The sequence below is a fragment of the Heloderma suspectum genome, chromosome 15 (genome assembly GCF_057233095.1).
Source record: "Heloderma suspectum isolate Gila_16-S chromosome 15, 16-S_ref, whole genome shotgun sequence".
NCBI classification, from domain to species: domain Eukaryota; kingdom Metazoa; phylum Chordata; class Lepidosauria; order Squamata; family Helodermatidae; genus Heloderma; species Heloderma suspectum.
Window position 1 is genome coordinate 8,108,184 of NC_139472.1, and position 26,395 is coordinate 8,134,578.

The 26,395-nt window shown below is 47.3% G+C and overlaps 1 protein-coding gene across 1 annotated transcript in view; it reads left to right on the forward strand.

Moving 5' to 3' along the window:
- PEX14 (peroxisomal biogenesis factor 14) overlaps window positions 1–26,395 on the forward strand; it is a 154,612-nt gene that overhangs the window by 62,016 nt on the left and 66,201 nt on the right. Inside the window, exon 3 of the mRNA XM_084822256.1 lies at window positions 14,840–14,924. Coding sequence (XP_084678382.1) covers window positions 14,840–14,924 — 85 coding nt within the window. The remainder of the gene's footprint in view (window positions 1–14,839; window positions 14,925–26,395) is intronic.

Below are 26,395 nucleotides of genomic sequence, written 5' to 3' on the forward strand. Positions count from 1 at the left end.
CCAAAAACAACACAGTGTTGGTGCCTTGCCTGACCTCCAGAGGCAGGGAGTTCCAAAGAAAGGGAGCCACCATATTGAAGTCTCTTCTCCGGGTGGACTCCACTTGAGCCATAGGTCCATGTGGAATCACCAGGAGCATGCCTTCCGATGGCCTCATTGATCAGGCAGGTTGGTAAGGGAGCAGATGCTCTCTCAGGTATTCTGCTCCCAAGTTGTGTTATGTTAGAGTAGTTTTGTTTCATGTCCCACTTGTCCCTTTTTATTGTCCAGCAAAAAGCCTTTCACTTTAAAGCACAGGAAAAAGGGACAGGCCTCCTTACAGAGCTATTGGCCATGTTGGCTGGGGATCATGGAAGTTGTGCACCACTGGATACCACCCGGGACTTTAAAGTGGTACCTGCAAAGAGAGCCCAGTAGCACTTTGAAGATTACTAGATTTAGTGTGGGGTGAGCTTTCATGGACTAGACCCTTCAAAATGGGCTTGTGTCACAGTAGAACCATAAGGCTGCAGTCCTCTACTCACTTACCTGGGAATATGTTGCATTGCACTCAATGGGACTTCTGTCTGAGTAGATATGTATACGATTGAACTGTTGGTCTTTACAGTGCCGCTGGATTCTCTTTTGCGTGTGTGTGTGTGTGTATCCTTTCGCCAAGTACCACGGCTGCCTCTTTGGAATTTAACTTCGGAAGTTTGCTTTCTTGTGATCATCTTGACATATTAATTCAGAATTCAGCACAGAACATCTATGTACTTCTATATATATATATATATAAATGCGCCCCTTTTCTCTATACTTCCACCATTTTTATATTCTTTTTAATTCCAGATCATCTCTCCCCCCCCCCGCACATTATTGTCAGTCTCTGTGTTCTTTTCTCCTGTATAAAATGTTTTGATTCTAGAAATGTTTTAATAATTTCCCCTTGTTTTTGTTGTTTAAACTAAATGCAAGAAAATGAAGTTTGCGTGGAGTTTCTCCACGTGACGTTTAATTATTTGGAACTGTTTGGGCCTTTCAGCCAGTAGGGTGATAACTTTTCCTCAGATTAGCTGTGTTGGTAAAGTAGGACAGCCGTGTTCCAAGCTGCACAGAACACTTCAGAGCCAACCAAACAATTATAACTGGCTGCCCTCTCCTTACCTGCATTTGTTGACTTAGGTAGAATGATGCACTCAGTTTTAGAGCTTGTCTGTCCGTCTTTGGATTCAATGTGGGGAACCAGTATTCATGCAGGATACTGAATTGTTGGGGGGGGGTGTTTTAAAGCAGTTCTAAAAGAGGAATGCTGATACTCAAACCCATAGGCCAAATGTGGCACTCCTGTTGTCCGAATCTGGCCTTCAAGGTTTCCCCAGATGCCATGCCCCCGTCCCTTCTCCCCGCCCCTTTTCTCCGACCACTGATGGTTTGGTGGTTTCCCAGTTTTTGTGCAGTTCTTTCCCTATTCTAGAAGGCCGAAGCGCCTCTTCTGAGGCTTAGTTACCGTCAGTAAGAGCTTTGAGCTACAATATGCTGGTATTTTTGGCCCTGTCAGGAATGAATCTGAGCGTGTGGAGATGTCTGGCAGCTCAGATTCGGAATCAGAATGGGGACAATAAGAACAGAGGGAGGCACCCTCCACAGTGAGCCCAGATACCGTGAGACTTTCTTCCCAAGGCCTTGACACAGAAATGGCCCAGCCTGAACGCCTCCCCCATTCCCCTTCCATGAGAACTCAAGTTTTGGAGGAGGAAGAGGAGGGCGAGGGGCATGACTTGAGGGATGCTAGGGTCCGTCGCAGGGCGAAGTGGGAAAAGTTAGGGGCAGGGCTCAGACGCTCCGCCCGGTGGGCCACTCATGGAAGCCAACGTAGGAGGGAGCCATCTTAAGGCCAGGGCATCCCTGCCAAGCAAGTCTGGCCGAGAAGTTCATGCCCAGACTGCTGGCAACTTCTGTTTGTAAATTCCATTGATATTCGTAGATTTGTGGTTCTGTGAGGCCTGAGAATTTCCTAGAATCTGCATTTGTAAAGAAGGTAGTCATCTACTGTTGGCCTGAAACTTTGTTTCCTGGAGCGTGTTGATTGCAAAGGGGGAGGACGAAGGAACGTGCTGGACTACCAAGGTGAAGTTCGGAGTACCCATAGAAACAATGGAACGCGCCTTATACTAGTTTGGTGTGTTTACACAACTAGCCTAATCTTGCCTAATGCCCGCCTCCCCCACCAGGGGCCCTCCAGATGTTTTGGACTTCAACTCCCATCAGCCCCAGACAGCATGGCCAGTGGTCAGGAATGCTGGGAGTTGTAGTCCTGAACATCTGGAGGGTACCAGGTTGGGGAAGGGTGGAGTCGACAGTACTGAACTATTGAGCCTGGCTCAGTATAAGACATCTTCCTCTGTTTCTCTTCATGTTCTTATTCCCCACGATAGTTAAGAGTGGGACCTCCACACACCAGGGCAGTATACCTGTGAATACTACACAGTGAGAGCGACTGACAGGTGCATTCTCTGCATCTCTGAGGCATCTGGCTGATCACTGCTGGAACAGGGATACTGGGCTAGAAGGATACCCTTAGTCTGATTTAGGGTGCTGTCATATCACAATGATTATGTGATATGAAACTTGGAGGCTTGCAGTCATCCAATGCAGAGTGGGAGGAGCGGCGGAGGCGATCTCCTCCTCCCCGTCCTCCTGCTCTGCATCTAGCCGGGGCAATTTGGAGGGGGAGGTTGTATCCTGGCCTCTCCGGTCTTCTCCCGTCCCCACCCACCGAAACGTCCCCTTTCCTCATCTTCCGAGGTTGCGTTCCCGACCTATGAGAGCAGATGGCACGGTTCCATGCCGGCTGCGAGGGGGCAGGGTGGAGGGGCAGAGCTCTGATTCCCAGCTCCAAGGTCGGAGCGCTGTCTCCAACCTCAGATCTGGGAATCCGAAACATCCTACAGCCCCTCAGACACTGTCTAACGGCCATAGGATTGCTCCCCTGGAGATTAAAAAAATACACACCATCTCACTTTCTCTCAAAATGTCAAAGAATTCAGAGCCACCCTGTAAAAGTGATAGGCAGCAGGCTTAAGAGAGGACCAGCAGGAAGGACGACAGTTCAGGGAACACCTAATGAATCAAGGATGCTTGTGGCTACAGGATGCCACAGTGGCAGCTTGCACCAGTAGCACTCATTTATTTATTTAACCATATTTAAGAATCGCTTATATTAAAGACATTTCTAAGTGATGTGCAGAGGATAAGATGACCTTCCTGTTGAAAAAGGTACGTTTTTAGTAGCAGGTGCCGAAAACCCAGAACGGGTTGGCACCTGTCTAATTTGTGGTGGTAAGATGTTTGTTTTTAACAAGTTTTTTAAAGTAGTGGTAAAGTTGTACTAAATTTGTGGTGGCAAAGCTTTAAAAAGGATTATTGTACCAGGGTAGGGGATATTTTTAAATCAAGTTTTATATATTAGTTATAAAATTTTACTAAATTCATAATAGCAGTGTTTGAAAAAGCATTAGATGATTGTACAAAGGGTAGGCTGGTTTTCTTTGGACAAGTTTTAAAAAGTAGTGGTAAAGTTGCACAAAATTGGTAGTAGCAAAGTTTGAAAAAGCATTAGATGATTGTACAAAGGGTTAGGAGCATTTAATAGAGATAGTTAACCAATTAAAGACTGTTTAGTTGTTAGTTATTGGCCTTTCGACAGATTGATCGAATGATCAGTCCATGAATTTGACATACATTTGGGTACTGCTCTTACCCTCCTCGTTTTTGAGATGTGGAAGGAAATGCTAGCTCGGAATGATGGGAATTACAGTCCAGCCATCAGGAGGGCACCAGGTTGGGGAAGGCTGAAGCAAAGTAACATTTTTTTTCAGTTTCAGAAATAAAATCTACCGCAGTGTTAGAAGCAAAGGTCATTTTTAGTATTCTCTGTTTTGTTCTTGCACAGTAGAACATGGATGCCCCACACTGATTAAAAAATGACCCCACCCATTTCATCTGGCTATCTGGTTTTTAAAAATCCTACCATTCTTCACAATGTGCTCAACATGGTCCCCCTGTTATTCCTCCTCCATATCGTCACAAAAGCCTTGTGAGGCAAATGAGGCTGAGAGATGGTGACTGGCCCCGGTCACCCAGTGGACGTCATGGCTGTCCGGGGATTTGAAACGACATCAAACAGTTTTCATATATTCCGAATAGGCCCAGTTCTATTCTAGCGATAGTGTATTGTCTAGTAACATCTTTACCCATAAAGCCCCACTTCTAAGTGCCGGTATTTTGGCGGAGGGTGTCAAGGGTGCAACTTCCAATAGAGTGGGGGGGGGGACAAACTAGCCCTCCAGTGCCCCGAAGTTGCCCGTGCCTGATTTAAAGTCTAGGCTTCCCATGTAGCAGATGAGCTGGTAACCCTGTGTCTCAACTGTGTCAGGTTGGGTACCACATGATTGACTACATCTCAATACAAAATAAATAAATAAATAATAAAGTTTCTTGCACATAGGAAACTATGATGTCGAGGAGAAAAACTCTACCTTAGCTGCAGTGCTGGCTCCAGGTTTTGAGGGCCCTTGGGCAAGACACCCTGAATGGGCCCCCTCTTTCAGTGAGTCCACCTTCTCGCCACCATTGTCACCAGCTTCTGTTGCTCCCCATCTTCTTTCTCATCATTGCTACCGCTTGGTTGCTTGACAGGCAGAGTGGACAAGATGGTTGCAATGGTGAAGAGGAGGAGCAAGTCCAGGGGGCTCTTGTCAGTGGTCCCCTGCTGGGGTGAGGGCCCTTGGGAGATGCCCCATCATGCCTACCCTTGATGCTGGCTTTTATTGTTACCCTTTGCTTGACAGGGAGAGAGCCAGGGAGCAAGCAGGGAGTGGCATCTCCTCCTGCTCCTTCTCACCATCTCTGTTGTCTGGGCCCAGAGCAAGAGGCAGGTGAGCAAGCAGATTGCAGTGGTGAAGAGGAGGAGCAATTCTGGGGGCTGTTGTCAGTGGGCCCCTGCTGGTGTGTGGGCCGTCAGCAGGTGTCCAATCATGCCTTCACTTGACACCGGTTCGGGATAGCTACTTCCTCAATGCGGTCGTTTTCTGTGGGGAGGATAATTTTATTGGGCAGGAGCTTTCCATCATGCAAGTACCCCCTTTTCCCCACAACGAAGTGTTAGAGACACAGGTTTGCCACCTCATAAGAACATCAGAAGAGCCCTGCTGGATCAGGCCAAGGGTCCATCTAGTCCAGCATTCTGTTCACACAGTGGCCAACCAGCTGTCGACCAGGAACCCACGAGTAGGGCATGAGCACAACAGCACCCTCCCACCCATGTTCCCCAGCAACTGGTGTACACAGGCTGACTGCCTCTGGTACTAGAGGTAGCACGTAGCCACAAGACTAGTAGCCATCGATAGCATTCTCCTCTGTGAATTTGTCCAACCCCCTTTTAAAGACATCCAAATTGGTAGTCATCACTACATCCTGTAGTAGCAAATTCCATAGTTTAACCATGGACTGTGTGAAGACGTCCTTCCTTTTATCTGTCCTGAATCTCCCACCAGCCAGCTTCATAGGATGACCCCACTGGGTTCCTAGTATTTTGAGAGAGGGAGAAAAATGTCTCCCTATCCATGTTCTCCACACCATGCTTCATTCTGTACACCACTATCATGTCTCCCCTCACTCTCCTTTTCCCTAAGCTAAACAATCCCAGCTATTGTAACCTTCACTCGTAGGGGAGATGCTCCAGCCCCTTGATCATTTCAGTTGCCCTTTTCTGCACTTTTTCCAGCTCTGCAATATCTCTTTTCAGGTGTGGTGACCAGAACTATACGGAGTATTCCAAGTGTGGCTGCACCATAGATTTACATCTCTGGCCAGGGTTTTCATCATGCCTGTGCTTCTTAAAAACAACACCAACAACCTGGTAGATACGAAATGAACATCGAATGATTGTAGCAGTGGCGATTTACAGAAAATTCACTGTGGTTAGGACAGGGGTGCATAACCTCAGGCAGGGGGATCAAATATGGCCCTCATGGGGTCCCAGTCAAGCCATCTGGGGTTCTCCAAATGGCCACACACCCTTCTTCTGACCCCACCCCCTTTCCTCTGACCATTGATGGTTTGGTGGTTTCACAGCTTTTATGCAATTTCCCCCCCTCATTGTAAAAGGCTGAAATTCCTCTTTGAAGGCTCAGTGACTGGCAGAAAGCTCTTTAAGCTAAATTATGCTGGTATTTTGGCCCTGCTCCTTTAGCTTTTTGCCCCTCCCCTTTTGCCCTTAGCCCTGCCCACCCGTGGAATGCGGCCTGAGAGCTTCTCTGGAATGGGATTCGGCCCTTGGGCTGGGAAAGAGCCAACACCCCTGGTTAGGAGGAGATCACTGTGTGGTGGGGGAGGAAAAAGAAAGAAAGAACCAACGAGATCCCCTTTCCCACCTCGGGGATCCCCTCTTGTCGCCTTGATTTCAAATGACTTACTATTACTTAAGAAATAATAAATCTCAGCTTCCTTGAAAGGTGGAATTGAAGGAGTTGGATGTTGGCGTTGAAGTGTGTGTGTATCCAAGCCAGGATCCTCACTTTGAGAAAGCTCTGTCTGGAATCTGGAGGAACGGTGCCTCTTTAGCGAGATATATAGCTTCATAATTAGCCTCTTGCATTTTTTCACGAGTGCTAGCATCAGCGTTCTGCGATGTGTTACCCTGATTAACAGCTGCTTTGCAACTAGTTCGTTGTGCCACTGATCACCGTATTTGTCAAGTCAGTCCTGACAAGAGTACGGATATTCCCTCCCCGCACCCGGTCTTACTTAAACCACAGCATTTTCTCTCTTCCTCCCCCCGGGTCCCCCTGCTCTAAAGGGGGTGGGTGGGTGTTGCTTTCCCTTTGTCCTGATGCCAGACTTCGGAGCTTTAGAAGCAAGAGTTTGAGCTTCAGCTGGATGCTTGTTTTGAATTGGGCTGGGCGCATCCGTCTACTTCTTGTCTGCGTCACATTTGTGTGTGTTTGCTCGTCAGTCCGCCCTGTCCTGTTTCCATGTTAATCTGCAATTCATTTTTCGTTTTTAAAAACTGCATCAAAATTAACATCGAAAGATATATTTATATTTTTAAACATTCTTAAAACGTGTATTTTTAAATGTATTTTTGATATGGGTTAAACCACCGAGAACTGCACCATAACGTTTAAGAAGCACAGGAGTCGGTGGAAAGTTAAGTTCTGAACTGCACGGGTCAGGTTCGTTCATAGAGGAATTTGCAAAAGATCAAATTTTTCAAGCATTTCCTAGTGTCAGGAGCGCCCTAGCTGCCTCTTACAGTCTACTCCAATAGCCAACTCAAGACACAGACAAAAGGATTCTTTTCAAGGCTTTAATCCTTTTACAACTTAATGACTCTTTCAGATGCTAATCACCAGCGACTAAGCAAGGAACAGCACTGGGGAAAGATAGCAGAGTAGCTTATGCTCCAGGTTAGGCAGTTGGTCCCTGTTTGAAGGAGAATCACGGGAAGACCCTGAACTTGTGGGCTAGGGAGAGATCCTCCCTCTTTCCCTTGGGTCCTCGGGACGCGACCGTTGCTTGCGTGCCAAACGAGCGCTACGCCTCCTTTCCGCGCCCTCCATCTGTCGTCACTCCCTGCGTCTGCGTCGAGCATCCAGCAAGCCCCCCTCTAGCGCTCTCTCGCTGCCAGGGTCACTATCTCTCCCAGGAATGCTGGCAGAAGGAATCTCTGCCAGCTGCTGTGCCTGTGAGGGATGAGCTGGCTCCTCTCCCACGGATTGCTGTTCCTTCTCAGAATCAGAACTGCTCTGGGGTTCTATCGGCTCAGTTTCCACCCTGACACCTAGTTTTGAACAGGCTTTTCTCCTGGTGCCTCCTCTTGAGAGTTCCAAATTGCCAGCAGATCCGATTTCATCCTGCAACATCTCCACAAATGCAGGGTATGCAGAGGTTTGAAGGTGTGTGTGTGTGTGATCACAATTGGCTAGTCTGTTGGTCAGTTCAGACCAACAGTTCACAATTGGCATATACCTGTTACCTCCTGCCCCATTGAAAATAATATTTAATTAATACCACAATATTTTTAATACAAAATGGCAAACTTTTTTGTTTTTACATATATTTTAGAACGGCGGCAGCCAACCTGCTGCTCTTCAGTTGTTTTGGATTACAACTCCCATGAGCCCCAGCCAGGATGGCCAATAGTAAGGGAATATGGGTGTTGTAGTCCAGGAAATGTGACACAGCTTATGCTACCACTTCAGGAGCCTACCAGCCAGTCTCCAATCTTAGATCAGTGTTTTCCTATCAAAGTCATATTGGAGGAAGCTTAAAAAAAAACCCATGTGTGGAAATTATAATTGATGCCTTATTTATTTATTAAATTTATATGCCACCCAGCTGGTAGATTCCCTTGGGCAGTTTGCAGTCAGAAAAACAACAAGAAAACAACGATGAAATAACAACCAAACCAGTGTGCAATGATTAAAATATTAAAAATATTAAAAGATGCTTTGAACTGGATTCCTGCATTGAGAAGGGGGTTGGATTTCATGGCCTTAATAGCCCCTCCCAACTCTTGTGATTCAATAATCATCAGGACAATAGATTAAAGATTAGATGCCTGTTTAAAGTGGAAGGTCTTAACCTGGCGTCTTAATGTATACAATGAAGACACCAGGTGGATTTCCCTGCAAAGAGCATTCCACAATGAATGGGAGCCACCACAGAGAAGGCTGTTTCCCTGCTAGCCACCCCTCGCACAGTTGTGAGCAGTGGCACCGAGAGAAGATCCACCGAAGATTATCTTTGCACTCGGGCAGGGACATATGGCCTTAATCACAAATATGCATATGAGAAGGATTTATTTAAAGTTATAAGAAGCAGGGTTGGGCGAAGACAGGGAGAGACACTGTGGTGCAACAGCTAGAGTGTTGGATAAAGACTGGGGAACCCCAGGTTCAAATCCCGCCCTCCACTCCTCCACAAAGCTCAGCATTTAACCTACCTCACAGGGCTGTTGTGGGGATGAAATTGGTGGGCAGGGGTGGGCAGACTTCATGCTTGAGGGATCGACTTTGTTTCTTACTAGCACTGCAAGATCCACCAACCAGAGCTGGGTGCAGAAAACATACACTTTGAATAAGAGAATCCTGAACTCAGGAATTCATTTTGAGTACCAGCTCATAGCCTTTCCGCTTACAAATCCACTCTAGGTTAAACCCTGCCTGCCCCCCACTTTTTTCATTTCAGTAGTGTGTGTGTGTGTGTGTGTGTGTTTTGCAGGGGATGGGAAGTTATTTTATTGCTGCCATTGTTAAACAATTGGGAGTCAGAAATCTTTGCCGATCTGCTTCGAATCAACCAGAGATCTATCAGCAGATCCCAATCTTACCTTCTGCCCACCCTTGATCTCAGAGAAAGGACAGGTTGAAACAAGTGCTTTTTAAAATTATTTTTAACAGTGGAATGGTAGGGTACACATTTCAAAAAAGGACAGCTAGATAAATAAAATAAATGTCTGAGGTACTCAGTTTTCCTGATGCCTAGAAACTTGATGATCATTTCTTGGAATTGGAAATATTTTATTCCCCGTGCTAGCTGAAGATATAGCAACCAAGGATATCTCTGCAAAGGTGTGTGTGTGTGTGTGTGTGTGTAAGAGAGAGAGAATCTTTCTTTCTTAGCTATAATTTTGTAATGTCATTTTCAATCAATAGACCTTTAGCAAAAAGATGAGACAGATGATGGAGGAGGCCCTTTAAATAATTTAGCTCTTGTTAATGGAGCGATTTCATTTTTTGATAGAATGGCTTTATTGAAAAGTAGATGTTTTGCACGCTGCGTCTTCCTCCTTTGCAATCCGTCCACCATTAAAAAAATGTGTGTGTGTTTTCTAGCTGAGCTAGAAAGACTACAGTCCCTGTTGGATTAATCTCTTAAAGACAGTATTGTTAGTTGGGTGAGGGTGGGGGATATTTCTGCAAAGTTTTTGTTCACTAAAGTCAAGTCTTTCGGTACAGTTGTGGATGTTTTGGACTACAACTCCCATAAGACAACAAGGTCGATGTCCAAGGATTATGGGAGCAGTAGTCTAGAAAATTTGGAGAGCACCAGTTTGCCTACCCCAAACCTGAGATAAAGCATTCATGCTAGAGACAGTGCGTTGTAGTGGTTAGAGCAGGTGTGGGGGGAGGGCACAACCTGTTTCACTTCATGTGGTGCTAGGCCTTCCTACTCCCATCAGTCCCAGCCAGCATGGCCAATGGCTGGGGATTATGGAAGTTGTAGTCCAGCAACATTGGGAGGGCCACAAGTTCCCCATGCCTGGGATAGTGTCAGATCAGGAGCCTGGTTCAAATCTCCCTTACAGCCATGAAGCTCACCAGGGGCGGAGTGGGGGGCAGTTGCTCTCTCTTTCTGCCTAACCTACCTCACAGGGTTGTTGTGAGGATTAAACAAAGGTGGTGGGGGAACATGAGGTGTGTTCTGAGCAGTTCGGAGAAAGGGCAGGGTAACTATGTAATAAGTAAACAAAACTATTGAGCATGGTATAGGAGAAGGATTGCCTGCTACCTCGTATCCAGCCCTTGCTTGATAATTTTCTCAGCTCCCCACCAGCCTTCTCCATTTCGGATTGGCTCCGTGAGGCCTGGGGTGACGTGTCATTTCTCAAATGGAACTTCATTTCATTTCATTTATTATATTTCTATACTGCCCCATAGCCAAAGCTCTCTGGGCAGTTCCCCCAAATTAAAAACCATTAAAAATACAGTTATGCAAACTGCAAAACCATTTTCATAAAAACATATAAACAGGTAGCTCACACACAGGCAAAATATATCTAAAAACAATTTTTTAAACAGTCAACGAAAGGCAATCCAGGACCTGATTAAAAATTCATTATAAACTGCCAAATGCTTGAGAGAAGAGGGCAGTTTTAACCTGAGGCCAAAAAGATAACGATGTTGGCACCAGGCGGGCCTTGTTGGGGAGATCATTCCATAATGGGGGGGGGGGGCTGTCAAGAAGGCCCTTTCGCTTGTTGCTGTCCTCTGAGCCTCCCTTGAAGGAGGCACCTGGAGGAGGTCCTTAGATGCTCAGCACAGTGTATGGGTTGGTTCATGCCAGGAGAGGCGCTCTGACAGGTGTTGTGTCCTGAGCCGTGTAAGGCTGTAAAGGTCAAGACCAGCATCTTGAGTCAGGCTCAGAAACATACAGGAAGCCAGTGCAAGCGCGCCAGGATTGGTGTTATATGTTCGGATTTTCTTGCCCTGTTATCAGTTTGGCCGCCACATTTTGTACAAGCTGCGGCTTCTGAACTGTCTTCAAAGGCAGCCCCACGTAGAGTGCATTGCAGTAATCTAGTTGGAGGTTTCCTGAGCATAGACAACTAACTGAAGCTGGGTTATCCCTGTCCAGATAGGGGCATAGCTGGGCCACCAACCAAAGGTGGTAGAAGGCACTCCATGCCACTGAGGCTACTTGAGTCTCAAGTGACAAAGACAACTTTGGAAACTGCCTGTTACCAGGCCAGACCAAAGCATTTTGGTATCGGGCGTCGCTTCCTCTCTAGCCGAAAGCCCATCAAAGAGTTCCGAAAGGAGCAAGTGATTAATATAAAAGCAAAGTAGCTTTTGATATGTTGGCACGTCTCTGTGTCTGCTTATTCGGACATCTTTCTTGTTCAGCACATTTTTTCCCCCTGCGGTTATTAATTTGTGCCGTTTATCCTTCTGCATCTGGCGCAGCAATACCCGCGCCGTTTTAAATGTGCAATTTCCCTATCGCCGGCATTTCCAGCGAGACAGATCAAGAGGGGCATAAACAAGACCAAAGTGGTGCTTTATGGTGTCGGGGAAAAGTGGGCGGGTTCAGTATTATTTTACAATTTGAAATGATTGAATGATAAACTTTAAAAAGTGGATACCCCCTCACACACACACACTCCAACTTCCCCCCTCTTTTCCCCTCAAACTCCAAAGTATGCTGGGACTTGGTCAAATTTCCCGTTAAAATAAAAATATGAATTTCATCTCCCTCCCAAATTCATTTATCATGCTTTTTAAAAAGGTGTTTTTCTGCTTTACCTGATGTCTAAATTGGATTGGCTCATTTATGCTGTTCTTTGCTATATCCCCCCATGCTTTTCTTAAATGAATTAGTAATGACAGCATACTCCATCATACCCTCTCTACAGCCACTTTAAGGGAGAAGCTGGGTGATCTAAACCTTTTAACCTATTAAAGATGATTTTCCCCAATTGAATCAGATCCACCGCAGGTGTAATAACTAATCATTTAAACTACACCTGCTATTATGTTTTTTTAAGCCATTATGCATGTTGGATAGATGATAATTCATGTTTATTGCATTGTCCGATGGATCCGTTTTGCCTACACTAGTCTGATTAATGTATTTAAAGAAATAAGAGATGCAATTTAAAGGGGGGGAAAATACACACACTCACACACACGCAACATTGATGGAATGCACCAAGGACTACATCAAAAGGGCCATTAAAACCCATCAAAACTCTGCTCTTTGACCTGAGATGCATATCTGAAAGCCAGGTGAAGACAGGCATTCACTTGAGTTATGGCAGTAGGTTTAGGTTGTTTTTTTTCCCCTCCAAAAAGTCTCGTAGACATTCATCGAAGGTCCTCCAAACCTGTCGAATCAAACATTCCCTTCTTTCCTTGAAGATCCTATAGTTCTGAGGATTGCAGCAGAATCTGCCACCTTGTCTCCCCTTTTATACGACACAGGCCTCTCAAACATAGTGGCTAGCCAACTGGATGCAATGCTGGTCAATAAGAGGAGCCCCCACCCAGTTTTGGCCAACAGAAGTAACTCTTGCAACCCTTGGTGGTCAGTGGTTGCCTCCTAGGGAGAGAAAGGCAGCGTAACCCACGGAGAGACATTGAAGAGCCAAATAATGTTCAAAAACCTAGAAGGGGGCTTTGTGTCTCTTATGGACATTGGGGGCTGAGGCACAGCTTAAACGTTGCCATTAGTTAAAGCTTATTTTTATGCCAGTTTTCAGCCAAAGGGGACCCCAAAACGAGCGTACATCCAGCCATAATACAAATCAAACAGTGCCAGGACAGTTGTCATGGTTTGGAAGCTGCAACCTCAGGCTTAGGAACCACATCTGGTCTTTTCCCCAGACTGCCGATCGTTGCATGGTTTCCTGGCATTTCTGCAGTTTTTTCCCCATTTGGAAAGGTTGAAATGCTGTATTTGGGGTGTTTTGTCACCGCCCCGTTTGCCTTCAGCCCTGCTCACCACTGGAATGCCTGCCCTGAAAGTTTCTCTGAAATGGAATGCAGCCCTCCGGGCTACAGTACTCCAATTCTCAAAACGGTGACCTAACATTGTTAAGAAATGTAATAGTTGCTTGAAAAACCTTTGATAGATGATCTTCAAAAGGAACAAAACGAAAATGGATTTGGGTTGTGGAACTGACCCTGCTTATTTATCTTCTTGTCCTATGACTCCCCTCGCCCCTCCAATCATAATTCTACAGTTCTGCAGAAGAAGGGGGGGGGAGAACATTTATTTATTATTATTACATTTATATCCTGCCTTTTTTCCTCTTGCAAGGAACCCAAGGTGGCTCACATGGTCCTCCTCCTTTCACTTTATCCTCACAACAACTCTGTGAGGTAGGTTAAGCTGACAGTCAGTGGCTGGCCCAAAGTCACCCAGTGAGCTTCATGGCCAAGCAGGGGCTAGATCTCCCAAATCCCAATCCAACACTCTAACCACACTGACTCTCTTTTGTACAACGTCAGATCAGTTTTCTACAACCTGGTGCTCCCCAGATGAGCTGCACTACAACTTTCATCTTCCCCACCAAGGACCATGCTGGTAGGGGATGGTGGAAGTTGTCGTCCGACACATCCAGAGGGCACCTAGTTGGGGAAGTCTGACTTAGATCGTGCAGTGTGGATGGTAGAGCTGAAACGCACAATAAACAATCGAAAGAATAAAACCTTCTGCTTCCTGCCACTTCCTCTGTTCCATTTCTGTTTCTAGATTGTAAGCCCCCCCAGGGCAGGGAACTGTCCTGTCATTCTTTGTAAAGTGCCAGCTATAATAACAAAAGAGGATTTCTGTCTGTCTGTCTGTTTGTCCAAACCATAGCTCCAAGACTGTGAAACCTATACACCTGAAACTTGGAATGTATACTAAGGGGACTTTAGGGGTGTTTTGGTTATTTCATTTAAAAAAATCATTAATTCCTTTGAATTAAATTAAAGGTGTCCATGTGGTTGAAGCCTGCAGTAACATCTTCAGCCACTAGGGATCAGACTTCCCTAAACAGTGCATAGCTATGCAACGGATACAGGTTGAAGTCAGGGGAGATTAGTGAGGCGAGGGACAGAGCTCAAGGCAGCTGCTTCTGTTCCTGTGTTCCTAATAAATGTGGACTGCTGTTTTTCATTTACTGTTTAATTTTCCCTTTTCTCAAATTCTTGCATTCGTATTTTTTAAGTTTACCTTTTGCAGCCATGAGGGCTAGAAACATGTGGAAATATTGTGACTTTTTATTTATTTTGAAACGGGTGTACGCACCATACAAAAGCTAGCTTTTCAGGGAGCAGGGGATCCCCTGTGTGGCTTGCACCATATTTTATCTTCCCTGATCAAAGTCACATTGTTGACCTATGATCTGTTAGATCTGATTCAGGTACAAGTTCTCTCTCTCTCTCATTGAGCATTTCATGGCATATATTGATGTCTTGGTTGCGTTGTTCTGTGTGTGTGTGTGTGTGTGTTTTGGAATCCAGCTGTCCCAAACTTTAAACGTCTCTCTTTTCCCTCTTTCCCCATCCCTCTCCCTGCTCCACAGATCGTGACGGCGGTGAAGTTTCTACAAAATCCCAGAGTCCGCCAAAGTCCGCTTGCAACAAGAAGATCATTTCTCAAGAAGAAAGGTACCTATTTCTAATGGATAACACAAGCCTTTCCCAACCTGGCACTCTCCAGATGTGTTGGACTGCAATTCCCATCATTCCCAGCTGGCTGGGAATGATGGGAGTTGCAGTCCAACACATCCGGAGAGCGCCAGGTTGGGAAAGGCTGGATGAATTCTTTTTCTTTCAGTCTATCCTTTATACTCCTTTTTTCCCCCTCTAGCTGAAACATTTTCCAGTTTCTTCAGCCTTTTCTGGTACGATTTGTCGTCTTGACATTTCCCCCCGTGCTTTCCTCTTGAGCTCTGGATGTGTTTTCACACATACCAGCCTATGAGTCTTGAAGACGGGCCTCATGTTTTTCCAAAGCAGCTTGTGTCTTAGACGTCCAAATTGGTCTCTTTCTCTTGGCAGAAAGAGCAGTTTAGCGGTGACAGGCTCTTTGGCCAGTCCGAACTCCTGAATGGCCTTTGATGGAGCTTGGACTGGCTCGCAGGCGAAACGGCCAACGGCTTCAGAAGGTAGCCAGGCCACGCAATGAAGGGCACAGGTCGCAGTCGGCGAAAGTGAGGTCAGGTTAAGGTTAAATTTGGGGTCATCCTGCCTTTCACAGACGAAAAGGGCAACGGATTGACTGCTGAGTCCTTTCAGAACCAGAGGCCCCACTGGCGTCTCAATGAATTCAGCATCATTTTCAGCAGATGGAAACTGCACCGTTTCTATTGCATTTATCTTAAAGAAACTACATGTTTTTTTTTAAAGTGGCAATTGAAAGCTTCAAAACCGTCAACTCGAGAACAGAGAGAGTGAGGGGGGGCTTTTTTTGTTTTGGTTTCATTTGAATCCAGATTGCTCAACCAGGATCTCATTGTGTGTTGTTGTTGTCTTGTTTTTGCGCTTCGTCGCAGGCACATGTTTTTATTCTTAGAAAGGAAAGCAAGTCCCTAGCCTATATGATCATAAAAGAACACCTGAAAATGTGTTGGTAGGTTTTGCTAAACAAAGCAAAACAGAAAATAAAGAACACTGGACATTTTCTTCTCTTACACAAATGTCAGCCGATCTTCGTGGCTTTTGGCCTGTACCTCCTGACCCTTACATACTCATGTATCTCCCATCCCCACCCCCCTATATCTTTCCTGATCCCTCACAAAGTTCCAGGTTCTCTTCTTCTCACCACCACCACCGTCCCCAAAACATAATCTAATGTGGAGAGATTATCCCTCACCATCCTGGCTGCCCTCCTGCGGACACACTCCAGTTTGTCTCTATGTCCTTCTTAAAATGTGGCACCCAGACCTGGACTCTGTCCTCCAGATGTGGTGTGACCAGCACTGTACAGAGTGGAACTATAGGGAAGAGGCCATAGCTCAGTGGAAGAACCCCTGCTTTGCATGCAGAAAGTTCCAAGTTTGATCCCTGGCTTCTCCTGGTAGGGCTGGAAAAAACTCCCACCTGAAAGCCTGGTGAGCCACTGCCAGTCAGTGTCGACAATACTGGGCTAGATGCACCAAGGCTCTGATTCAGTATAAGGCAGCTTCCTATGTTCTTGTGTTTGTTTTTATCTGTTTGTTTATTACATTTCCAATCTGCCCAAGAACTAATGTTCTCTGGGCAGGTTGTGTTCCTGTTTCCCGTGATCTGGATGCCGCTTTTGGTAACGCAGGCTAAGATTGCATTAACGTAAACACTCAGGCATCCTGTGCAACCAGCCATTTCACACAGCACAGCTGCAGAGGCGTATTTTGAATGGTTGAGCGATGGAGCCTTATTGTAGGGCAGTTACGTTTTTTGAGAGTATCTCGGACCAAAAGATCACCGCTACCCCTCTGAGCAGTTAGATTTGTGGATGATGGGTTGTTGATGAATCAACAAACACAGCATGAAGCAATGGGAGCGGTCACGTGCAAGGGGGCCCAAGGAGTCCTCGTCAGTACGAGACATGGGGTGTCCCAAGCATATTGCGGTCTTCCTCGATGAGATCTTGGAGGCGATGGGGCTTTAGCTTATTTTGCAAGGGTTGGCAGCAGGCCGCCCTCCAGGTGTCTTACATTACAACTCTCATCTGCCCCAGCCAGCATGGCCAGTGGCAAGGGATTGTGGGAGCTGCAGTCCAAAATAACTGGAGGGAACAAACCCCTGGCCTACTGGTTTCATAAGAACAGAAGATGGATGAGAGCAAGGGTCCATCCAGCCCAGCATTCTGTTCACACAGTGGCCAGCCAGCGGTTGACCAGGAAACCACAAGCAGGACACGAGTGGAGCAGCACCCTCCCGCCCATGTTCCCCAGCAACCCGTGTTCATAGGGGTTCTGCGTCTGATCCTGGAGGTAGCATATAACCTTGAGGACTCGTAGCCATTGCTAGCCTTATCTTCTGTCATGAATTTGTCCAGTTTTAAAGCCATCCAGGTTTGTGGCCATCATTCCATCTTGTGTGGTAGCAAATTCCAGAGTTTAAATTATGCTGTGTGAAGAGGTTCCTTCCTTTTATCTGTCCTGAATCTCCCACCATTCATTTTCATGGGACGACCCTATCGAGGCCTAGTATTCTGAGAGAGGGAGAAAAATGTCTCCTTATCCACTTTCTCCACAGCTGGAATTATCTCGTACACTTCTATCATGTCTCGCCTCGCTCACCTTTTTTCTAAGCTAAGCAGTCCTAGATGTTGTACCCTTTCCTCAGAGCCAGTGTGGTGTAGTTGTGAGAGTGCTGGACTGGGAATTGGGAGATCCGGGTTCAAGTCCCCGCTCGGCCATGAAGCCCATTAGGTGACTTTGCGCCAGTCACTGACTCTCTGTCAGGGTGAACACTGAGCCCATAGAATCCCAGAGTAGTTCTGATTCTGAATGAAGAGGCGTCGCTCCTGGGAGAGGAGCGCGCTCCTCTTTCCCAGGGCCAACAGCTGACGGAGATTCCTCCCACCAGCATTCCTAGCTTAGATAGCCGTCCTGGGAGTGACAGAGTGCGGGAAGCAGACTTGATGGACGCACGACACCGACTCAGAGAGCGGCGCCAAATGGAGGGTGCAGAAAGGAGGCGTAGTGCCCGGTTGGCGCGCAAACAACGGCTGCGCCCAGAGGATCCAAGGGAAAAGGGGAGGGACTCTCCCTAGCCCATAAGTTCAGGGTCTGCCAGTGATTCTCCTTCAAACGGGGACCAACTGTTCCAACTTAGGGCATAGGTATTCTGCTGCTCATATCTAGTTGCTAACAGTATAGTTGTTAAGTTGTAAAAGAGGAATAAAGCTTTGAAAAGAATCCCTTTGTCTGTGTCTGGACTTGGCTACTGGATTAGACTGAGAGAGGCCTCCAAGGAGCCCTTGACACTCTCAGCCTAACCGATCTCACAGGGTTGTTGTGAGGATAAAATGGAGAGGAGGAGGATTATGTAAGCCGCCTTGGGCTCCTTGCAAGAGGAAAAATGGTGGGACATGCATGTGATAAATGAAATAAATTAATAAATAAAATAAGGGAGTTGCTCCCGCGCATTGATCATTTTGATTTCAGTGGGTTTAAGTATGCCTAACAAGGTGTTCCATCTCAGCCAGTGGAGGCTGGTGGCTCCGATGACAGTGGGGTGGTGAATCTGTTCCGGGTTTCAGTCAAAACTCTAAAGGAGCTCTCCAAGGTGACTGAAGATTCTCCACCCCACTGACATGGGAGCCACCAGCCTCCACCAGCTGATTGTGCAGTAACACAGTGTGTATGAAGCTTGCTCGTGTTTGCCATTTGCATTGCTTGCATTGCAGAAATAGATTTATTCTGTTATTATTATTATTTTGTAAAGGACCAAATTACAAAGCCTCCAGATACAACAGCCCATCGAGGGATGTCAAGTGTCAAGAGTGTTCCCCTCTTGCTGTTCTGGGCTTTCCAAATTCGTCGCTTATAGGTCTGTTCTCTCTCTCTCCCCCCGCCCCCTTGAAATATGTGGACCTACAGGGAGTAATTAATCATAAAAGCTTTGGGATTTCAACTCTATCATCGAAGCAATGAAGCAGGGGAAAGTTGAGCCTAAAAGCCGTGCTGATTACCCGCAGTAACTCGAGACGAAATCTATCGTTGCCGAGAGAGATCCTTTCGCACCCTCCTTTCTTCTCCCCCCTCCACCCCCCCCCGCCTCAAACAATGTACCCTGGGATATTGTGCGATATTATAACAGCCTCTACATCTTGCTGAAATGACCAGTTATTCCTTCTATTTCTTCTCTCTTTCCCACCCCCTTCTCTCTTTCAACGCAGACGGGTTAGGATTTCATTTGCAAAAGGTATTTAGAGCAATTTAGAGACAAACGTCTTGGGTGTTTGCGCCACATTCCCCCATCACCAGCTTTGCAGAGCAGGAGTGTTTTTTTTAGTATCTGGAGCTCCATCTAATCTCTTTAATTTTAATAAATCCCTGACTGGGAGGAGGTGGGGATGGGGTGGGGAGTCGGTGTGTCAGCGTCAGCAGGGGAAGCTGGTGGAGAAGGCCCAAAAAGAGAGACGGTGACCCGATTAAAGCTTCTAATGAATTACTCTGCTAATGAGTACCAAAGTGTGTGTGGGGGACCACACAACCTTGTTTGATACAACTGCTGCCCCTCACCCTCCTTTTGTTTAGCGTCACTTTCCCTTAATCGTTTGTGAGGTGTCATCCTTCCTTCTAATAGCAAACTTGCATGAATGAGTGCCAATCACTTTGGAAATGAAATGGAGCCACTGAAAAAATAAGGTGATGGGTTTTTACATACTTTGGAGATTCCTTAAGTCAGGCGTGTTGAACCCCAGGTCTGCAGGCTAAATTCAGCCTGCTGGCGCCCTAATCCAGGCTTCTCAAATGTCCCTGCCCCCTTCCCTCAACTACCAATCATTTGGTGGTTTTCTGGTTTTTACACCCCCCCCCCATTCTAAAAGGATGAAATGCTTCTCCTAAAAAGTCATTACTGGCAAGACCCCCCCCCCCCCCCAAAGGGCCTGACAGGAACCTGTGAGCTTCCAGGATGTATGGAATGTTGAGCTGTTGGCTGAGAGGGAAAAAAGGAGACTGGAGGTGGGGAGGAAGAGAAAACTGACCTACCCCAGACCTGAGCCATCTAGCCCTGTAAAGCACAACGGGACAGGTCAAATTCCCAGTTCCTTCCCCTCTCCTCTGGCACAGCTGTGAGGAGGAGATCAGAAGCATTCCTTTCCATTTTTAATTAGCCCCAGGTTAGCATTACATCCCAACCCTAAACTGTGGTTAATCTTAACTATAGCTTATTGAGAACAAGCCAGCTTCATACACTAAGGTCCCTTAAGTTGGCCTCTTTCCGAAAACCACTTAAGCTGCAGTTAGTCAAAATCGAAGCAAAATCTTCCAGTCTCCTCGCAACCCTGCCCAAAGAGGAGTAGGGAGGCCGTTAGCTGAAAGTTCACCTAGGCTCATTCCTGCAATGATAAACTACATCCGAACACAGCCTCTCCGTGGCTACTAGCCATGATGGCTAAATGCCATCTCCAGCATCAGCAGCAGTATGTCTCTGGCTTAGCAGTTGCCTGGGAGCAAAAGTGTGTGAGATTATTGTCCTCATATCCTGCATCTGGGCTTCCCAGAGGCCTCTGGTTCAACTAGATTGACCTTTGGTCTGATCCAGCAGCATTCTTGTTAGGCACAGAGTATGGACAGCTGGGGGTGGAGGAGGCATGGTTGTGAGTATTAGAGGTCCACTCAGCGCTGGTCTGTTGAGGAAGGAGATCTGAGCCTTCAAGAGAGCAAATTGATGTACTGGGCCAGGTTGGAACCTGGCCAAGTGAGAGGAAAGCTTAGGGGAAGAGAGGGAGAAGGCAAACAGATTGAGGAAGTTGGGGCAGAATGATGTTCATCCAGAATGATGTTCATCCCCAACATTTTTGGGTCAGTGGGCACATTTGGATTTTTTTTTAAGAGAATGTCATGGGTGCTTTCACAAAATGACTGCCATGGAGGCATGGCTTGCCCATTCCTAAAACAGCTGCCATGTTGGGCATGGCCGGTTACAAAACACTCCTTCTCCCAGAAGGCAAACCAGTGAGACTAAAAGAAAAGTCACTTGCCCAAGAACCAAAGTACAAGGCGGGGGGGCAGGGGGGAATCTGAGCTCCAGAACAGAAAACCACCCTTTGGAACTCAAGTAAAGATGGCGCTGGAGGGCAGCCCTTCACTTTGCAGCATGCCAGCATGCCAGTTAATTAATTAAAAAACCGTAAGCAATAAAAGAAAAATCAGGAGGGGCAGGAAGCTTAGTGGGTACCAAGAGAAATGTCTGCGGGCTCATTGGTGCCCATGGGCACCACGTTGGAGACCCAGGGATTTCAGCAAGCCCCTCTGTTAAAGCTCAAAATGAACAAACCCGCTAACCAGCAATGCTTACTTCTTCCCGTTTGGCTTCTTTGCTGCCATGGATATGTCTGATGCAATGCCAGCATCCCAGGGGACGTTACGGTCCCTCCTTACCCTGGATGCTCAGGGCTAATAACAACAGATTTCTAAATATGAATCAATTGATGTAGAGTTGAAACCTGAAAGCTCTAAATGGCTCAGGGCTTGGCTGCCTGAAGGACTGCCTATTTTGGTATGAACCTGCACAGTTGTTAAGATCCGCCAGAGAGGCCCTTTTGACGACACCTTCATTTGCAGAGATCTGCTCATCGGGCATGCAGGAAAGAGCTTTCTCCCCTGTCGCTCCCAAATTCTGGAATGCACTCTTTTAACGTGGCCTTTTCAGATGTGGTTATGGTTTTTAATGTTGTTTTTACTATCTACTATGCTTTTATTCGATTACGTTTTTATGTTTTGGACCTTTTGTAAACTGCCTTGCTTGGTCTCAGAAAAGCGGTGTAGAAATACTAAAAATGAATGAATGAATGAATAAAACAGTGTAATTGGGGACCAGGGCCGTCCTTCCCATGCGGTAGGGTGAACCCGCTGCCTCAGGTGGCACAGCGGAGGGAATGGCGAATTGCACGCTCCCCCCAGGAGGGCTCCTTGCTGCCGCGGACTGGAGCAAGACAGCAGCGCTAGCGGGTGCTGTAGAGAGCCCTACCAGCCCTGCTCGCCTGCAGCAGGAGAGCAGCTGGTGGGTCTCTCCAGAGCGGCCACCCACCCGCTGTTTTGCTCTGAGACGGTTCTTGGAGTGAGGCAGAGTGAGAGATCTCTGGAGAGCCGCCCAGACTCAGATGTTTGGCTCTGAGCTAACAGAGGAGAGGTGGCTGCTCTGAAGGAGAGGTGTCCTGAGCGTTCACCTGTGGCAGGTTCAATGCCTGGCTCTGAGGAAGGACCTCCTCGGAGCCAGGAAGGACCCCCTCAGACCTGTGCCAGCCGCTTTCGCCGGCTGATGTGGCGGACCAGAGAGCCGGCCCTCTGGCTCGCTGTGCTCAGAGCAAGCCAGAGGGCAGGTGGGGTTGCTGCAGCCACCAGAGGAGGGGTGCAGCGGCAGCAGTGGCGCTCTCTACTCCTGCTCCAGGTGGCATGAGAGCTGGCACCACTGCTGGGGAGCACTACGCTGGAGCTCATTAGCCCAAATGCACGTGCATTGCCTGCTTAAACTCACTGTCACAGAGGCCCCTTCCCAACCGCCATCCCGTGACACTCCCACTCAAACGAAACCCTCTGAAGGCTGGATTGAGACAAGATCTGACCTAGAACTTCGGGAGGGCCGGTGACGCTTGAGTGCGCTTGGCCGCGGGTGTGTAATAGAGTGAACAAAGTGCTCCCCACGGGGTGACAAGCTCTTATTTGGAGAGATGAGTAGGAGGCCAAGGGAAACTTTGCCCTTGTGTACGGCAGCTTCATTAATCTGCTTCATTACCTAAGCTCGGTAGGAGGGAAGCACAGCCCGTGGAAGGAGACCCCGTGGGTCTCCGGTTGCTGTTGTCAGGCCGTTAGGTTAGAGAAGGTGGTGATGGCTAGGTGAAGACCTAGAGAGACCTCCCTGCCAGACCAGGAGAGAGGAAGCAGCCAGCACGGGGGACTCTTTAAACTGTGGATGCTGTAATTAACTCCCCTCCGTAGGGACATCAGAAGCTGCCTTAGATGGACCAAGTCAGACCCTTGGTCCATCTAGCCCAGTATTGTTGACACCGACCAGCAGCAGCGGCTCTCCAGGGTTTCAGGCCAGATTCTTTCCCAGCCCTACCTGAAGATACCAGGGATCAAACCTGGGACCTTGTGGATGTAAAGCATGTGCTGTACCACTGAGCTATGGCTCTTCCCTTAAAAGAAAGATAAGATTCCAGTCCTCATGGATTTGAATAAAGGGCTGATTTAAATAGGAACATCGGAAGCTGCTTTATAGAGAGTCAGACCTTTGTCCATCTAGCCCAGTACAGCTCTGCAGGGTTTCAGGCAGGATTCTTTCCAAGCCCTGTCTGGAAAAGCCAGGATTTGAACTTGGGACCTTCTGCAGGCAAAGCAGGTTCTCTACCACTGAACCATGGCCCATCCCACATGACACGGGACATAACAAGTTCGTGGCCCAAGAAACCTTTGCCCTTCTTGGCAGAGGTCGCTCTTGAAATCAGCAGCTATATTTTTCACTCTTGAATTGCCTTTGTCCCCAAAGGTTTGCCACTGCCGAGTGATTTAAATGTTTGACACAAACATTTTTAAATGAGTGAAACGAATGTGAACAGTGTTCTTTCAGCCTCTGCAATCCCTACCACCCCACACCTTAAAAGGTTACCATGAGGCAATTTCTGGCCTACCGTAAAGGATTGCTTTCAGAACCTAATGAGCAATTCATATTCAGCAGGGAGCAATTCTCAACTGAGCAAGGGCAGAACAGCTGCGCTTCGCAAACCAAGTCCCTCCTTTAAAAGGACTGGATACTGTGCTTCTGTTAATGCAGCCCAAGATTGCATTCACATTCTTAGCTGCTGCATCACACTGCTGGCTCGTATTCGTGCAGGCAGAAAGACTCAGGTTCAATCCTTGGCTTCTCTAGGTCGGGCTTGGAAAGACTCCTTGTCTGAAATCCTGGAGAGCCGCCGCCTGTCAGCGTAACTAGCCTGTCCCAATGCTGCGCCCTCCAGATGCTTTGGACTTCAACTCCCATCATCCCCAGCCAGCATGGCCCATGGCATTCGTCGTCCAAAGCACTTGGAGGGCACCATTTTGGGGAAGGTGGACTGGAGACAATATTGAGCTAGATGGGCCGAGGGTCTGACTTGGATAAGGCATCTTCCAGTGTTCCTAAGACAGAGCTTTACATGTCCTTTATGGGCATCCATAGCCCAATGAACCTGGGACCTTGCAGTCAGAAGGTCTCAGGTTCAGTCCCAAGCGTCTTCGGTTAAAAGGATCTCATGATGACGGAAGAACTCTCTCTCCTTTAGGCTGTTTTGCTCTAGTTGTCCCATAAGCATATTCAGGACCTGCTAAAATTAGTGAGTTTCTTTATTCCAGGGGTATCGAACCTCTTTCAGCTTGAGGGCCGGATTCCATTTTGGAGACGCTCTCGGGGGCCGCATTCCAGTGGCAGGCAGGGCCAGAGGCAAAAGGGGTGGGGCCAAAAATACAAAAAAAATGCCAGCGCGTTTTCTCTTAAAGCCCCTTAGTGCCAGTAGCTAAAGCCCTTGGGAGAGACATTTCTACCTTTTAGAATGGGGGGGGGGGGGACGACAAGCTGGAAAACCACTAAACAATTGTTGGTTTAGCGAAAGGGGGTGGGGCCAGGGATGGAGGTTTGGCCATCTGGAGAACCCTGGAAGGATGGATTGGGACCCCAGGAGGGCTGGATTGGGACCGGAAGATGGCTGGATTTGGCCCCTGGGGTTCTCCACCCCTGCTTTTCTAGTGTAGTGATCTTGTAATTGTATATGCATTCTTTTTTTCCTTTGGCCTGTGTTTTCATTTCAAAACAAAGTAGAATGCTGGAGGGAGAAAAGATCCCAGGTACCACGTGACAGGAAAGACCTCTCCCTGCTGCATTTGGAGATCACGCGTTGCACAAAGACAGCGCTGGGCCGGTTGGCACAATGTGTTGGGAGAGACCATAGCTCAGTGGTAGAGCCCCTCCGTTGCATGCCATGGGTTGCAAGTTCAAACCCCAGCACCTCCAGCATCAGGGAGCTGGAGGTGACGGGAATGACCAGAGTCCGGGACCGTGGAGACCTCCAACTAGTCAGAGTAGACTTTCGTGGGCTGCATGGGCTCATAGTATTCTCATTAATTTGCCCGATTAAACCACCCACTGTGCATAAGATCACTAGATTGGCCGCCACCAGGCTGGCATCACCAGCGAGTCTGCGTAGTTCTGCATTTTGTGCTTTTGGCCTTCAGCTTGTCTATGTTGTTGCTCACAACCTAATACCTCAACTGACACTCCAGCCCTAAACATTGCCAGAAAGAAGTGTTGCTAGGCAGTTACAAGATTCGGGGCCCAGGCCTGTAAGTCACAAATCTGCATAAAATGTGCATATGCTAACTTCTGTCTCTAGATGCCCATTTAGAAATAATTACCAGGATTTATTTAAATTTCACAGGAGGCAAATAATCTCAAATAAAGCAATTTCTTCCATTAATTTGCATCCTAGCCTATACCATCCTAAACCAATGGAATTTCCTCCCCTCATCTAAATTGTCACGCAGGGGAAGATTTTGGGTGGAGGTGGTGATGTTGTAGCATTGGGAAGAGGAGAGTTAACCCTTGAAAAAGCTGCAACACACCCCCCCCTTGGAAATTGCCCCCTGCATAGAAATTAAGCTGAGAAAAAAACCTTCCTTTGGGATCAGCGAACACTCAGCGCTCTGGGGAATAGATCTGGGGCCCTGGGAAACAGATAGATTTGCAGCCCTGGGAAATAGATCCAGAGTCCTCGAAAATAGTTTTGGGGCCAGTGCCCCATGGGCCCAGGCATAGCAACACCCCTGTTACCAAGTACTTTTGATTTTTCCTCCCCCTCCCCCCGCTCTAGCACAGGGCACCCCAAAATGGGCTACCTTTATAACACACCCAGGAAGGAGAAGGTAACAATTTGCTGGGGAAGATGCTTCCAAAAGGATGCGGATTCTAATTTAGCTCTTCTATCATTCCTCTCCCTCTCTTTATTACTTTTTTTCTTTTTCATAATTTAACTCCATTTCACAAGGCAGTTTGCATGTCCTTGAATGGAAGCTCGTTACCGTGAAAGCTTTTTTAGCATTGATTTCATAACCGCCTTAATTTAATAGCTCCATCATTACTGAGAAGCCCTGAGAGTGAGGCCCAAGCTTTCCAGGTCACTGACCTTTTAATTACAGACCTTGTTCTGATGGCCAGGTTATCGACTGGACGGCTCCCAGATTGTGCCTGAAAACAAGGAGGTTTCCTCCCTAGCTTCTCAGAGGGCGGAGGGAGGGAGGGAGGGAGGGAGGGAGGGGAGAAGGAGGAAGAAAGTGGGGAAAAAGTAACCTCCTGCGTTTCTAAAATTAATTTTCTCTTTCAGCTTTGTAATTAATTTTTCAGGAGTGTCACAGTGAGGTTCAAGCAATCCTTTTTTTTTTTTTCCTTTG